Source organism: Glycine soja, chromosome 1 (assembly GCF_004193775.1).
Source record: "Glycine soja cultivar W05 chromosome 1, ASM419377v2, whole genome shotgun sequence".
Taxonomy (NCBI): domain Eukaryota; kingdom Viridiplantae; phylum Streptophyta; class Magnoliopsida; order Fabales; family Fabaceae; genus Glycine; species Glycine soja.
Window position 1 is genome coordinate 17,447,263 of NC_041002.1, and position 17,358 is coordinate 17,464,620.

At 34.3% G+C, this 17,358-nt stretch overlaps 1 protein-coding gene across 1 annotated transcript; it reads left to right on the plus strand.

The window, feature by feature from the left end:
• The first annotated feature begins 12,450 nt into the window (after positions 1 to 12,450).
• Positions 12,451 to 13,700, plus strand: LOC114413006. Its single transcript, XM_028377154.1, has 2 exons — positions 12,451 to 12,700; positions 13,041 to 13,700. Exons 1-2 carry the CDS (start codon positions 12,603 to 12,605, stop codon positions 13,321 to 13,323), a joined length of 381 nt encoding a protein of 126 aa, XP_028232955.1. The 5' UTR covers positions 12,451 to 12,602; the 3' UTR covers positions 13,324 to 13,700.
• Positions 13,701 to 17,358: the final 3,658 nt, after the last annotated feature.

Below are 17,358 nucleotides of genomic sequence, written 5' to 3' on the forward strand. Positions count from 1 at the left end.
TTTGTGCATGTCCTTCATGCTTTTCATGCCTCATGACACCTAAGCACACTTAGTGGAGAATCTTGTAATTGATCTTGGATTAGTGGGCTGAACCATAACTAAAATTCACTAATCATAATTAGTGAAATTTTGGCTCCAAAGTTTGGCTCCACAAATTCAATTTCAAATTCAAGTGAAATTTGAATTTCCCTCCAATTTTGTGTGACACTTAGGCTATAAATAGAGGTCATGTGTGTGTATTTTTTTCAACTTTGATCATTTGAATAATAACTTCAGATCTCAAAGCTCATTTAGAGCACAAAATTTCGTGCTCTTCTCTCCCTCTCCCTTCATTCATCTCTTTCTTCCTCCAAGCTCTTATCCATGGCCTCCTATGGTGGTGAGCTTCTTCTAGACTCATCTTCTCCTTGAAGTGGCGTCTCCTCTCTCTCTTCCTTCTCCATTCCGCTGCCATTTATCTTTCAAGAAGCAAAGGAATCCATTGATGAAGAAGATCCTAGGCCTACAAGCTCCAATGGAGCTTGCATCAAAGAGTGTCATCTTGCTAAACCTATCCACCACCACAAAGATAGAGTCTACACCTCTTTGGGTTCTAGGAAGCCCAAGGACAAAGTCCATACTAATGTCTACCCAAGGTGAAGAGGGGATGGGTAAGGGTGTGGATAGCCCTTGAGGCATGACCCTAGACTTGGCTTGTAAACAAGCCACACACCTAGTGCAATGCTTATGGACATCTTTCTTCATATGGGGCCAATAAAACTTTTCTTTGAGTAAGACAAGGGTCTTGTCTATCCCAAAGTGGCCCATGAGCCCACCCTCATGGCTCTCTTTCACAAGTAATTTCCTAATGGATCCTTGGGGTATGCAAAGCTTTCCTTCTTTGAACAAATACCCCTCAGCCAAATAGAATCCATCTTGGGCCTTTTTCCCACAACTCTTATAAATGGGAGAGAAATGTTCATCTAAAGCATACAAGTCCCTAATATTATCAAATCCTAAAATTTGAGCTCCTAGGGAGCAAAACAATGTATGTCTCCTAGAGAGGGCATCAACTACCACATTTTTTTCCCTTTTTGTATTTGATAACATATGGAAATTGCTCTAGGTACTCTACCCATTTTGCATGCCTTTTGTTTAACTTGCTTTTCCCTCTAATGTACTTAAGTGATTGGTGATCACTATGAATGACAAATTCCTTGCAAACAAGGAAATGTTCCCAAGTTTGAGGGGCTCTTATTAAGGCATAAAGCTCTTTATCATAGGTGGGGTAGTTGAGGGTGGCACTATGAAGTTTTTCACTAAAATAAGCAATAGGGTGCCCACCTTGTAACAATACAACTCTAACTCCCACTCCAGAGGCATCACATTCTAGCTTAAAAGTTTTAGAAAAGTCAGGAAGAGCTAGAACAGGTGCCTTAGTAAGCTTTTCTTTGAGCAAAGCAAAGGCTTGCTCTTGTTTTTCACCCCAGGTAAATGCCACATTTTTCTTCACCAGCTCATTGAGAGGTGATGCAATTGTAGAGAAATTAGGAATGAACCTTCTATAGAAGCTTGCTAACCCATGGAAGCTCCTAATATCTCCCACACTTTTTGGGGTCGGCCATTCTTGGATGGCCTTGATTTTCTCAGGGTCCACTTGGACCCCATTTCTGCCAACTACAAACCCTAAGAAAACTATATTATCTACATAAAAGGTACACTTCTCTATATTTGCATAGAGGGTGTTTTTCCTAAGGACTAAAAGAACTTGCCTAAGATGTCCTAGGTGATCATCTAGGCTCCTACTGTACACTAAAATATCATCAAAATAAACAACTACAAATCTACCAATGAAATCCCTTAAGACATGATGCATAAGCCTCATAAAGGTGCTTGGTGCATTAGTGAGCCCAAAAGGCATCACTAGCCATTCATACAAACCAAACTTGGTCTTGAAAGCGGTTTTCCACTCATCACCCTTTTTCATCCTGATTTGGTGATAACCACTTTTAAGATCAATTTTTGAAAAGATATTGGCACCATGCAACTCATCAAGCAATTCATCAAGTCTAGGAATGGGGTGCCTATACTTTACAGTGATGTTATTGATGGCCCTTCAATTTATACACATTCTCCACGTACCATCCTTTTTGGGCACCAACAACACTAGCACAGCACATGGGCTTAGGCCCTCTTAGACCCAGCCCTTCTCCAACAATTCTTTAACCTGAGACTCTATCTCCTTAGTCTCCTGAGGGTTAGTCCTATAGGCTGGCCTATTAGGAAGGCTTGCTCCTGGGACTAAATATATTTGGTGTTCTATTCCCCTTAAAGGAGGTAGCCCAAGGGGTATCTCTTTGGGAAATATATCACCAAATTCATGTAAGAGTTCTTGGACCTTTGGGGGTAAGGTCTCAAATGTAGGAATTATGGCAGTGCTAAGGGATGTTTCCCTTGATAGGAGAAGGTAGAAAGATTGTTTAAGAAAGAGTGCTCTTTTAATATCACCTTTTGTTGCAAAATAATTTTCCTTCTTAACAATCTTCTTGGAAGAATCCTTTTCCTCTTTTTCCTTCCCCTTGGCCTTTGAAGACAAGGCCTTACTATCCTTCTTTTTCTTTTTTTTTTTTTTCTAGTTTTTCTTCCTTATCCCTCTTATCTTTCATAATTAGTTGATCTTTGGCCACCTGTGAAGATGTTTAAGGATGCAACACAAATTTAGTGCTAAGATGGGTGAGGGTAATCTCATTAGTTAGGCCAATGTAAATATGTCCTACCTCCATGGGAACTATATCACAATTAACTTCATCCTTATATGTCCCAATGGAGAAAGGTACCTTCACTTGTTGGTTAACTATCATTTCCCCTTGCTCATTGAGCCATTGAAGTTTATAAGGTTTTGGGTAGGGAATGATAGTGAGGTTCAACTTGGAAACTAATCTTGTGCTACAAGAATTTCAACAAGATCCACTATCCACAATGAGAGAACAAGTTTTATCTAAAATTTTGCATCTTGTATGAAAGATGTTCTCTCTTTGGGATTGAGATAGATCACAAGATTGACCTCCAAGGAGCCTTCTAACCATTAAGAGGTCACCTTCTTCATGGGGGTAAACTTCCTCACTAGACTCTTCACCCCTTACTTCATCTTCACTTCCACTAGAGGAAAGGCAAGAAGTAGTCTCCTCTTAACTACTATAAATGTCTTGACCCCTCGTGATCATGGTTGATGCAATCCTACCCCGCAAGGGCATTGGATAGAACACTCCAAGTAGATTAGGCCAGAGATGCAAGAGAAGGCCTTAGGGTTCTCAAGAGCCTTACGGTAGATTTCGGGCCCATGGGCTAAGTATGATCCCACTTATCTTTGTACATATTAGATTAAGGTTTCATTATTTTTGGGCCTTGTATTTAGGGCTTCATAATGTAGGTAAGGTACCCTAGAAATGTAGGATTTTTCAGCCCTTCTATTTTAGGGTACCTAGACTAGTTTTTGTATTAGGGGTAGTTTTGTAATTTCACATGCATTAAGTGAATATTTGATGTGTGTGTTGAGAAATAAATTTAATTTAATTGGGAGAAGCCTAATCCAATTAAATTTTAAAGGGGGAGGTGAGCATTTGTTTGCTACACCCCATTGTCACATCATATAGTCACACTTTGTGCATGTCATTCATGCTTTACATGCCTCATGACACCTAAGCACACTTAGTGAAGAATCTTGGACTTGCTCTTGGATTATTTGGTTGAACCATAACTAAAATTCACTAATCATAATTAGTGAAATTTTGGCTCCAAAATTTGGCTCCACAAATTCAATTGAAATTTGAATAGAAATTCAAATTTCCCTCCAATTTTATGTGAGACTTAGGCTATAAATAGAGGTCATGTGTGTGCATTTTTCAACTTTGATCATTTGATAATTACACTTTAAAGTTCAGACCTCTTTTAAGGCACAAATTTCGTGCTCGCTCTCTCCTTCTCCCTCCATTCTTCTTCTCCTACCTCCAAGCTCTTATCCATGGCTTCCTATGATGGTGAGCTTCTTCTTGACTCATCTTCTCCTTGAAGTGGCGTGTCCTCTCAACTCTTCTTCTTTTCTATTCCGCTGCCATTAAAATTCAAGAAGCAAAGGACTCCATTGATGAAGAAGATTCAAGGGATACAAGCTCCAATGGAGCTACATCAATGGTTTTCTTTGTGGGGCATTAAGAGGCAATGTGACCTCTCCCAAGACATTCGAAGTATTTAATGTTGCTAGTCCTTTCTTGGGAACTAGTCTTAGGGGTGTATTTCTCTATGGTCTTACCCTTATCTTCCTTGGGTTTTGAAGGTTCAGCCCCCAAAATTCCATGGGCTTGGTCCTTCCTTGGATAAGACTGAGAGCCATAAGATTTTGAAGAAGGCTTTCTTTTAAGTTGTTGCTCCACTCTTATACAAAGTTGGACTAGCTGATCTAGGTCCCTATATGGAAGGAGTTCAACCTTGTCCCTCACTTCCATATTAAGCTCACTAAGGAACCTAGCTATGCTTGTTCTTTCCTCCTCCCTATGTCCAGCTCTTAAAAGGAATAGTTCCATTTGTTGTCTATATTCTTCAACACCCATACTCCCTTGTCTCAACCTTTGTAGCTTGTCCATGAGCTCCCTTTCATAGTAGGAGGGAATGTGCCTCTTCCTAAGGACATTCTTAAGATCATTCCAATACTCTACTGGAGGATCCCCATGAATCTTTCGTTCCCTAACAAGGGAAGTCCACCAATAGAGGGCATACCCTTGAAAGCTAAGGGTAGCCAATGGAACTTTTCTCTCTTCGCTAATATGATGGCAAGCAAAGAGTTGTTCAACCTTCATTTACCGATCTAAGTAGGCCTCAACATTATCTTTTCTATGGAAATATGGGAGGCTAATGTTAATCTCTTGGGGCCTTCTATCATTTTCTCCTCTTTGGGAGTGATGTTTAGTATGTGAACTATGACGCCCTCTATAATAGTCGCTAAGTTCTTCACTTAAACTCTTGCAAGAGTCATGACTACTATAGGAGACATGTTTTTCTCTTTTCATTTTTTTCATTATTTTTCTTCTTTCTTCCTCCCTTATTTTCTCTCTTTCATCTTGACTTATTTCTTCCACTCTTTTTTTACCTTTTTCTTTTCTCTCTTGTTTTTCTTTCCACAACTTAAGGGATCTCAACTCATCTAATATCTTATACAAGGGATCCTTAGGAGTAGAACCCTCACCATTAACATTAGATGAAGAATGAAGACTCATGTTGGTTCCTAAGTTATGGTTCTTTCTTGTTGGGGGTTTGAAAACAAAAGGTAAAAAAAACTATGGTTGAAACTAGCAAAAATAAACACTAAAAGAGGTGTGAAAGATAAGGTCAAAACTAATTGGTAAAAGGTAAGCTATCTAGGTGGTTTGACAATGGAAGGTAAAGGAAATAAGCTATGAAAGTAAGCAAGAAATGTAAACTAGGTGAATCCAAAGAGTGTTTGGATGAATACATTGAAGGTTCCCAACAAAACACTCACAATCCTAATGGGAAAATTTCCTAAAATTATTACACACAAATGGAAGTAGGGTGACCTATTGGAGGCTCCCAACTTACTTCCAATGATGAAAGGCCTTTTTGTTACAAAATTTGAAAGCAATGAAAGTAATTAAATTGTCAATTACAAAATTACAACAAGGTCCTCAATTTTGGTGGCTGTTCTCTCTTTGGTGATTCACTCAATTTGGAGTGCTTCTTAGTCCAATAGCTCTTAAGATGGTTTTCCCCTTGCTTCTTGACTCAAATTCTTCAAGGGATGGCACCAATCCTCCTTTCCAATTCCCTATATGGCAACTCACAAACAAGTAAACAAAGAGACTAGCAATAACCAAAGACCCAAAAAATGAAATGAAATTTAAACCAATAGAATTTTAACAAGACAAATTTTCAGGGATTTTTCAACAATTAAAGCAATGAAAAGCACATAAAAGCAAGCTAGGACTCAACGAGAAACTTAGAATGGCTCTAGAGTAGAGTAAAAAAACTTAAATAAAAAGACTCAAGAAACCTATAGTTTTGGAACATTTTCTTCACACTAATTTTCAATTTAAATTTCAAAACTACGATTGGTATAAAATAGGCACCAATTGTAGAACAAATTTTGAGCCAAAACAACAAACACACTTCCCTTTCACTTTTTTTTCCTAGACACTGATTTTTCTGCCAAATTGTTGGATTTTTGTTATTTTTTCCTTTTATCCAAATCGCTTGTTTCTTTTTTTATAATTTTGGTCCAGATTTCTAGAAAATTCAGTAAAAATTTCATCTCAAAACACGTAGTTACCAATTCCCAATAATTTATACAAGTTCGTATGTTCAAGCTGCCAGCACCAGCGATTTCAACCTAGAAATCAAGAGTAGTGTTTATGTTGCTTAAGGCTTGGATAGTTACAATTTGTGTTTGCTTATTCTCAATTATCTTGAATAACACAATTCAAGAGAGCTTAAGACTTATTTTGATTCAAAAATCCAGCCACAACTCAGCACCACAACTTAACTTCATCATAGGCATCATGTAGGAAACTTAGAAAACAAAAAAAAAAAGAGTTCAACAACAAGACTACTTCTAGGAATTGATTTAAAACATGTTATGAACTAAATAACATGCATGAATTAGATTCAAAATTCAAAAGATAGGCTAAGAATGACAAGAATACATGAAAAAATGTATCTAGAATTCAATCAACAAAATAAAAATTCAACACAAACTTAGAACATAATGTGACAATTACTATGACTAAACATGACTCTAGACAACATGGATTAAGTGATTTACACTTAGATTTTTGTGTTTTTTTTTTCTAATCAATATTTTGGAAGAAAATTTAGATCTAAGGTTCAGAACAATAATATTATGAAAGAAAAATGATAGAACCTAAAATCAACACAAAAACATGATTCAAGAGTAGATCTACAAAATTTGAACCATAGAAATGCAAGAACAAGTGTAGATCTAAGAATTAATCGGTTTATTTTTTTTAATCTACTTTAAACAGCACCAAACCACAAGACAATGGAGGATATACATGGATAATACGATGAAGAGCAAGGAATTAAAGAGGATTCACCGAACAAAAAGATAGAGGAAGCAAAAGAACATCACCTAGATGAAGATGCTCTTGATACCACATGATGTAGCTCCATTGGAGCTTGTAGGCCTTGGATCTTCTTCATCAATGGAGTCCTTTGCTTCTTGAATTTTAATGGCAGCGGAATGGAGAAGAAGAAGAGTTGAGAGGAGATGCCACTTCAAGTAGAAGATGAGTCTAGAAGAAGCTCACTACCATAGGAAGTCATGGATAAGAGTTTGAAGGTAGAAGAAGATGAATGAAGGGAGAGGAAGAGAAGAGCACGAAATTTAGTGTCTCTAAAGAAGTCTGAACTTTGAAGTTTAATTCTCAAATGATCAAATTTGAAAAAAATGCACACACATGACCTCTATTTATAGCCTAAGTGTCACACAAAATTGGAGGAAAATTTGAATTTCAATTCAAATTTCACTTGAATTTGTGGAGCCAAAATTTCACTAATTATGATTAGTGAATTTCAGTTATGGTTCAACCCACTAATCCAAGATCAATTCCGAGATTCTCCACTAAGTGTGCTTAGGTGTCATGCGACATGTAAAGTATGAAGGACATACACAAAGTATGACTGTATGATGTGGCAATGGGGTGTAGTAAGCAAATGCTCACCTCCCCCTTTAAAATTTAATTGGATTGGGCTTCTACCAATTCAATTAAATTTATTTCCCAACAGACAATTTAATATTCACTTAGTGCATGTGAAATTACAAAATTACCCCTAATACAAAAACTAGTATAGGTGCCCTAAAATACAAGGGCTGAAAAATCCTATATTTCTAGGGTATCCTACCTACATTATGGAGCCCTAAATACAAGGACCAAATATAATGACATCCTAATTTAATATGTACAAAGATAATTGGACCCAACCTTGGCATATGGGCTTAGAAATCTACCTTGAGGTTCATGAGAACCCTAGGGCCTTCTTCAGCAGTTCTAGTCCAATCCTCTTGGGGCCTCTTGCTCATGGCTCTAGTGACTGGTTCCTTCCTAGCGAGGATTGCATCATTAACAAACTTATGTTAACATCGATTTTACAAAATATCGATGTTAACAAACTCGTGTTAACATCGGTTTTATGAAAAATTGATGTTAACAAACTTGTGTTATTTACGAGATTGCCACTGTGTTTTTTTTAACATTGATAAAAAGCCATTATTTGTAGTAGTGATAAAAGGATATTTAATGTAAATAATGGTGATAAGTCACATGATTGATATGTGAATGTATGAATACATGATTTTGATGATGCCAAAGTAAACAAGGTTGCTTCAAGATTAATACAAGGTTGCTTCAACAAACAAATCCTTACTTCAAGATTAACTAAAGATCAAGCCTTACCTCAAAACAAAGTATTTCTAAGACATCCAATGCTCTGGTAATGTTAAAAAGGGTTTTGAATTTGAATTTTGAACCTGTAATCAATTACCAGATGTTTGTAATCGATTACCAGCAACGATACTCTTGAAATTCAAATTCAAAAGTCATGACCCTTCAAAATATAATTGTATAATCGATTACTAGAAACCTGTAATCGATTACTAGTGAAAAATTTTAGAAAAAACTTTTTGAAATGACACATCTCTTCAAACCATTTTGAAAAGGCACGAAGGACCTATATATATGTGTGTCTGATTTCAAAAAGCAAGAGAGAGATATTCCAAGAGAACTTCATTGTCAAATGCTCTCTCAACAACTCTTCGGCAAACACTTGCAAATCTATTGAGAGTTCATCCAGGAACTTCAAATTGTATTATCCACTCTAAAGGAGAGTAATCTTTCTGTTCTTCTCAGAAAGTCAATTGTAATTAAGAGACTGATTGTCTCTTGAATTGTGAGTTTCCTGAACACAAGGGAAAGTGATTCCTTGGGTGTTCAGAAGTTGAAAAAGGATTTTTACAAAGATAATGGAGAATCTCAAGTGGGTTGCTTAAGGACTGGACGTAGGCACGTACGGGAAGTGGTCGAACCAGTATAAATCGAGTTTACATCTCTCTCTTCCTTTATCTCATTTATGTTATTGCAATCAATTTTGTCTTGCATGTTTAAAGAATATTATTAAATTGATTATTGTTTCTTCTTCTACATTCTGAGCCTATCATCTAGAAGGGGGTGAAAAGTTTATTAGTAGGAATTTAGAAACTTAATTCATCGGCTCTCAAGTTATTGGGGTCACTTGTTCAACATGATAATATCACTAGGTAAACACTATAAATAGATATTCTGTAATCAAAATATTGTAATACAACTCAATACTATGAGACTAAAAAGATCTCTCTCTCTCTCTGAACTCTCTAAATTTCCTCTCTCTGATCGTGTCCTTTTCTCTCAACCTACTTTATGTTGCATGAGTCAAATCACACATCGTGTCCTACACCATAACAATTATATATGCAAGTGAGATGATAATGAATTGAGGTAAATACTATAGTGATATGATTTTTTACATATATTGAACAGAGTTTATTCCAAACTAAAACATTTTATAAATATAAACCATTTAAAATCAATGCTAAATGATTTTCCACCTTTTAACTTTATACAGATTTTTAGATGAATCAAACTCATAATCTAAGTACAATTTCATATACTCACTTGTTTACTTTATATAAAAATGTTAACCATTTAATTGTTCAATTATAATTAAGTATATATAAATATATATTATATTTTTTAGTCAAATATTATTAAAGCTACATTAGATTACTTATCTTTTGATTTGGTTGATTGTTGTTTTAGCCTCTATACATGGTTTGCATTATAAATCGGTTAACTAGAGACATATACAAGAATTCAGTATATTGGAAGGGAGTAAAATGAAATGAAATAATTAATTAATAAGTTAATAAGTAAAAATTAAAAATCAATATTTTATAAAAAGAATTGTTTATTATTTCCATATCACGAAATTTATTTTTTGATTGCTAAGGAAGTCTACCATATGTTAGAGAGTGAAGAAGATACGTTAAAGTAAAGATAAACGGCCATAATGAGTTTGGTTAAACAATCCCCAAAAGGACTTCGGGCAACTTTGAGATGTAACATATGAGCAAAAACATTGAGTTAAGCATTCATATCATTGTATTCATTTGTTTTTTTTTTTTTTTTATCAACAAGTAAAATGTTACTTGTTAGTTTATTAATTTTTCTAGATAGATTCAAACTCATAATTTTTCTTTCTTTTTCTTTTCTCCTTTGAAGTTAACCTTATAAACCCTGCCGTACATGGATGGTATGTTGCTAACAAAAAAACATTTCCTTTAGGCTCTATCCCATTAGCTCACTAACAATGGGAGTTTTAGTAAAAACAAAATGCAAGAATTACCCATTAAATAAATGATTAATATTTGAAGATTAAGATTTTACAAGACTTAAAACATTGTTAAATGTACCTTCGAAATAATTAATCAAATATACGTTACTATATATATATATATATAAGTAATTTCTATAATTAACTTCTATCTTATAAATCAATGTTTTCGTTTGTGAACGTAAGACCGTCTCTTATTAACTGTATTTGTCATATGATACAAGATTTCACAGTTATATATCATTTATTTATATGTATTTTAAAAATTTTACTATATTAATAGTCTCTTCCATACTAAAATTTCTTTTTTTTTCCTCCTCAAATCTTATTTTTAGCTTCTTTAAATTTTAATATCAAAATTTTTCATTTCCTTTTAAAAAATTAACTATTTAGATTCTAAAATTATTCTTTTCAATTTGAACTTTACTTTTTTCACCTAATAAGTCTAAGCTACTTTTATTTATTTATTTAAAAATTTGAAGTTTTCTTTTTATAAATTTCATATATGTATTGTTCAAAATTTATTCAAATTAAAGTATATCCACACCCTTCAATTCATGTTATACCTGCTACTTGCTAGTCTTTCAAATTAGTAGCTCTTTTTCTTTTTCTTTTTTTTTTTTGACAAAAGGAAACTTGGATACTTTCGTTCAAGATAGGAGAAGTGGAAATACATGCGGGTACTTAGATACTTTCAAATGAGTAGCTAATTAAGTATGAAATGTTATTCTATAATTGGTTAATAGTTGATTAACTTAGAGACGTGAGATGATGACGCGTTAAATAGTGAGTAAAATATATATTATTGTGTAAAATGACATCCCGGAAAGTTTTAAACGTTTGCATCCTGTAATTAACTGATTATTAATAGTCTTGCTGCTTTGGTTAGCATTGGTTGCTATCGAAAGTCGAAACGGTGATTTGCGTGCATCACAGAGTGCGTGGAAATGAAATGGTGATGCTTGCAATCCTTGATGGCTAACTTACCAATTTTATATGGCAAGTTCCAAAATCCACAAATCGGACAAAAGCGGTTGAAAAGGAAAGGAAGAAATAGATAAAAGATAAGTAAGAAATGATAATCAAACAACTTCGGCAATGGGTCATAACTGTCTTTTCCACCCCACTTTCTCTCTCTGTATGGCTGCCTGCCCTAACTGAAAATGACTGCGAGCTGTGGTCTACCTGTTGTGAATATATCGCTATTTTATTTAATTTTAGTTAAATGTCAACATTTTTTTTACATTTTTTCTTTTTTTTTTGGTATTTCTTTCTATAACAACGTTAATCTCACCTCTCTCTCCTATCTCTTCTTTCTTTGTTTAGTATAAATTTTATACTTTGAATCATTTAAAAATTATCAAATTTAAAATTTTGAACCACGTACCTTTAAAATGTACATATATATATATTCTGTTTATTGATATTTTCTTTTAAAAAATTATATTTAAAATACTGTCTAACATTAAATATGGGCTATGCTGCACTAAATAAATTTAGCTCAATTAATTAAATTATATACATAAGTTATTATAATCTCATCTGGTTACTTGCGTTTAATTGTTATAAAAAAAATATAAACTACTCTTTCTAGAAGACTAATTCTCTCTATTAGAGTTAATAACTTTTTTTATTTAACAATTTAGGTTCAATTGACATTAAACTTGATCCTTTAAGTAAGATATTAGGTTTGAAACTTATGATAGAAAAAATGTGTTTGAAAGAACAAAATTTATTAAAAGTGACTATTCAAAAAAATTTGTGAAAATTAACAATCATCAAAACTAGTTAATACTTCACACCAATCCTGATGGTTTTAAAAAAATTCTTTTATTTAAATTAAATTTTTAAAAAATATATCCAATAGAGTTTCTTTAATTTTCTATAAATAAAAAATAAACTATGCATCAGTTCCATACACCAACTCAACATGAGCAGTTCCGCACTTCTAATCTTCCTCTATATAAAGTGTAAACTCTCTCTATCTCTATTTCTCTCTCCTCTCTTCTCTTGTGTTTCTTCTCTCTTCTCGGAGTGATTATATTCTCTCTCTTTTTTGGGTTCTTGTTTACTCTTTGGCTTTCTGGGTCTCTCTCTTTCTCTCTCCCACCCTCCAAATTCGCCTATTTTTCCTCTTCTTTTTTTCATTCATCCCTGTGACACCAAAACCAATGGTGGATCTTCAAACCGTTTGCTGCATGTGCGGCGACGTTGGTTTCCCAGACAAGCTTTTTCGCTGCAACAAATGCCGCAATCGCTTCCAGCACTCGTATGATGCTCCCTTTCTTCTACTCCTTCTCAAATTATCAGTACCATTCCCTTTATTATTATCTCTATTGTTTTCATAACCATCATTCAAAAATCATAAAAGTCCAAGCTTTATTTATCATAACATAATCATCTAATTTAGTTTTCACAAGAACTCTATTGTTTTTTATAACCATGATGCAAAAATCATGATCATGGCCATATTTATGCTACCTTTTATGTTCATATACGTGTAGCTTCATAAAACATGTATGATTTTTTTATTTGAATTTTGTACTTTTCAATGTTGGTGTTACTTTAGGAGTGAATTAAACTTAAAGTTCAATTTATCTTTTTTTCAGGTATTGTAGCAACTACTACGGAGAATTACCGGATATAGAACTGTGCGATTGGTGCCATAGCGAGGAGAAGAACTTGAGACATATTGGCTCCAATTCGAAGAAACCGGTGTCGGCCGGAAACGAGGCCGGAGCCACCCACCGTTCGGAGTATTCCGGCGAGAAAATGATCAAGCAGCATGATCATCATCGTGAAGAGAGTGGTTCTGAGAAGGGTAAGAGTCCCACACCATCGCCACGACCCGGCACACGCAGGTACAAGCTTCTCAAGGATGTAATGTGTTAAAAGAGAGGGAAAAAGGAAGAAACAAAGGTAGCATCTCAACCAAACCAAGGAGAAGAAGAAAAAAACACAAAAAAAGAAGACAATATTATAGGTGACTTTTGTGTCTTAAATTTTGTGTCATGTTAATAGCGTGTAGTAAGCAAGTGTTTCTTGAGGGCGAGCCCTGGTGCAGCGATAAAGTTGTGCCTTGGTGACTTGTTGGTCATGTGTTCGAATCTGAAAACAGCCTCTGGGTAATGGGGTACGAAGTTTTTTTTTTTTTTTTTTATGATCCTTCTTCCGTCTTGAGTGGTTTTCAGCAAGTTGTGAATAAAACTATGCAACTTTATTAGTATCTATTATAGTCCCGAAATCTATGGCATAATTATTAAGTTTAAGGTTTTTCTCCCCACTTCTTTTTGTATTTGTCTATTTATACTTATGTTTTCAACTGTACATATTATGTAATTAAGTATAACATATATATTCACAAATAGGATTGGCGAAGTAATCTAGCTATTTTTTCAAACGTTTTTTTGAAGACTACTCAGGATAATGCATGGTACACATAAAGTAGGTTTCCTGCATGAGATTGGTTGGTTAAATGAAGTGAGTGAAAAATAATATTTTATTGGAATCCAGCTTCCAGACCCAGAGGTTAAAGCTGCTAAACACTGTATGTCTACAAATGCAACGTTTTAATTAGTCCATAATAAATATTACAGTAAATTAAATTCAGCTTCTTAACAGTTTTTTTTTGTTCACGGGGTTTGCTTGCATAACTTAACTTGATCGAGTAATTGAATGTATTGGTTTTCTTTTGGGCGAAGATTTCATAGTACCAGAAAGCCTGACATAACTTTTTCAGATTCATTGATAGCCTTTAATTGCTTGGCCCTCTCTATTATTGTCCATGTCAAAGAAAAATGAAAGTTCTTGATTTATTAATTAGAAACGGAGGATTTTGACCACGTAGCTTATATTAGATGGTATGAGTACCTTAATTTTTATTTTCTTTTATAACATATGTTGTTTGCTTCTGCAATGATCAATGACCATCTTTGTAAGAAGCTAGAGATCGAAGTCTGAAGCAAGAATTTTCCTTGGCAGGTTCTCTTTTCTTGTATTATTATTCTTTATAGTATTAATTTCTTGGTGGAAAAAGAAAGTGGTGAAGTGTTCAGTGATTAGACGAACTAGAGTTTCCAGTTGCGGTGGTTGTTTCTAGGCCATACATTTATGTCGTGGAAATGTGTCGATATTTTTTCTAGCAAAAAGTTTTTGTACAGTGTTAACCCGTAGTTTGTGAAATATCTCCAAAGTACACACACAGGCTGATAAGCCCTCTCTCGCTGTGCCTGTTCAGCCCATTTATTAGAAACCAACAAATACTTTCTTGTTGGGCTTTTGAAGAGACAATAAATTCATCGTTCCCCTGCAACCAATTCCCCTCTTCTTTCCCTTTCCTTCTCTATAGTTTCACCTAGCAAAATTCACTCTCTTAGACTCTCTCTTCCATATATTTGTCTGACCCTCGTGTTAGTCCAATTCCTATACGGTTGGGGGACCTTGTGAAGTGACAACAAATAGATGAACTTTATGTGCCAGTAACATGTATACAACGGCCAAATCTTCTACAGTGCTTCGTGAAAGAAAATGGAAAAAATAGGGTGATAGTGAATTAGAGATCCCCCAAATCTGTCATTTATATCCATTTTTTTTATGCGCGAAAATAAATAACAAAAGACATGTATTAGATGATTTCCAATAATAACTCATGCTTTCGTCAACAAATTAAGCCAGATTTCCTTATATATCCATTTGAGATTGCATATAAGCATCAGTTTCAGCTAACTGTTTAACAATTCTCTCTCTCTTGTGTTATCACAAGCATCATGACATGATGATCATCATCATTATCTCTTTTTATTCCTTCATGTTCTTGTCATGTGTGTGAAACTATCATGTGATCCTAATTCGGGGCTTGAGTAAACTCTTGGTACAATAAACACATGATGACCCCAGTAGCGGTCTCCTTCATCTATTCCACACACACTTTCCTTTCTTTCTAATCCATCATCAAGATGAGTCACGTGCTTGCTTTTCGCTCGCTCCCACCCCTTCATCACCCCTCCCTCTCTACCTTTCCTTGTCCAACTTACAAGCAACTTTCCAAATGTAGGATGTAACACATATTTATACATGCAATAATGCTGCTTTCCACATGCAACTTCTGAGTCAATTTTCATTCTTCAATGCAATCCTTTAAATCAATACCAACCGCACATTTCGATTGCAAACTATTAAAGCTAGCTAGCTGCTACCCCGCACATTTCAATGCAATATATGTAGCTAGCTAGCTACATATATTTTTCTTCAACCAAAATACGTGTCATGGTTTTGTCCAAGCTAGCTATTGGTATTATTTAGCTGATGATAACACTTATATTTTAACCTCCCTAACACAGCATGCAAATAGGTAGGTAGATTCTTGAATCCTTGATTAACTAAACTAGATCATTTCGAGATTGTGTTTTTATTTTACTATATATTATCTAATTGCTGGTATGATAGAACATAGACACTCGATATTGATATATGTTGCTCCAAGATCAAATGATACGAATTATTTAGATTCCTCTGATTTTTAGTCCTTCTTCTTTATAACCAACTTGTTATTTAGTGAAGCACCACAAAAAATATGACTTATATATATGTTGCGTGACTTAAAAATCAGTAGTACAAAAAGCATATCAAATGAGCATTTTAAGTGAACATATTAGTATATTAATTACTAAAGGGAATATTACACACTTTTCATCAATTAGACGAGCTTAATCGATTAGTTGAATTATCATAACCGGCAAATTTAGATTAGGCTCAAATTTTGAGACCGGGGATTTGTTAGGATGTAAAAAGAGACTAACGTGACTAGCTAGTTTGGCACAATTTCATGCAATTAGGAAATAAAATCCAACATTTAGTAACCCGCACACTTAAAAACAAAACAATTTTTACTTAATTATCACACACACATAAAAACTTTTCACTGAGATGGAATGCTTTAATAAAATATTTGAACATCATCACCTAGCTTTCAATTAGATGTAAAAAGAAATTCCACTTTATACTTTTCCTGTTTCCATATGGAGGATCTTGGATGATTTAAAATCTCAGTTAACAAGTTAAAAGTCGGATTTTGCTCCATAATGCTATTATACTTTATATGAAATGTTCAAGTAACTGCCAATGAGAAACATACCAATTAAATTAGAGGGCTTTAATTTTGTTAATTCACAATAATGCAAAAAAAAACACGTGGATGGCGTAAAATCTTGACACATGGATAGCATTATTATAGAAATTGTCAACCCTTACACTTGAAATCTTTGGTATTAATTTAGTTTATGATGGAAGTTAAAAGGTGGGACGAAACGACCACGACGCATATTTTACTAGTATCAGTTCGTTCCTCGGATTTCTAAGAGATGATCTCGAAGCATTATTATTTTATGGGGGACAATGTTACTCATTCTTTATATTTAAATTTCTACTATATAATTCTGCTCAGGAGTGTTGTAGTTAGAGAGACATTGATGTTGATAACAATTTTTGTATAACAATGGCACTAAATTTACTACATGCGGTGGTCAATGTCTTGGTTTTATCATTTCCATTTTCTATGTATATGTGGGTTTGCATGTCCCTTTTTGTACTCTTCATGCACCTAGGCTGTGAGAAGAAAGTGAGAGAAAGATATCGATATAGGGAGAGGGGCCATCTAGGACATAGTCCAATTAAGTGTTTTGAACATTTTGATGTTAGCATGAATTGTATATATATATATATATATATATATTTTTGGATCTAGCTAGTACTACAAAAGTAATAGAGAGGTGACTGAACCAATTATTTCGTGAACCACTATAATCCTTTTACATCTTTCCCAAGAACATTTAATGTTTTGGCATCATGTTAAGAATAAGTATATATATGTTAGTAAAGAAACTTACAAAACTGAAATTGCATTCGAATTTTATTTTGATCGTATTAAGA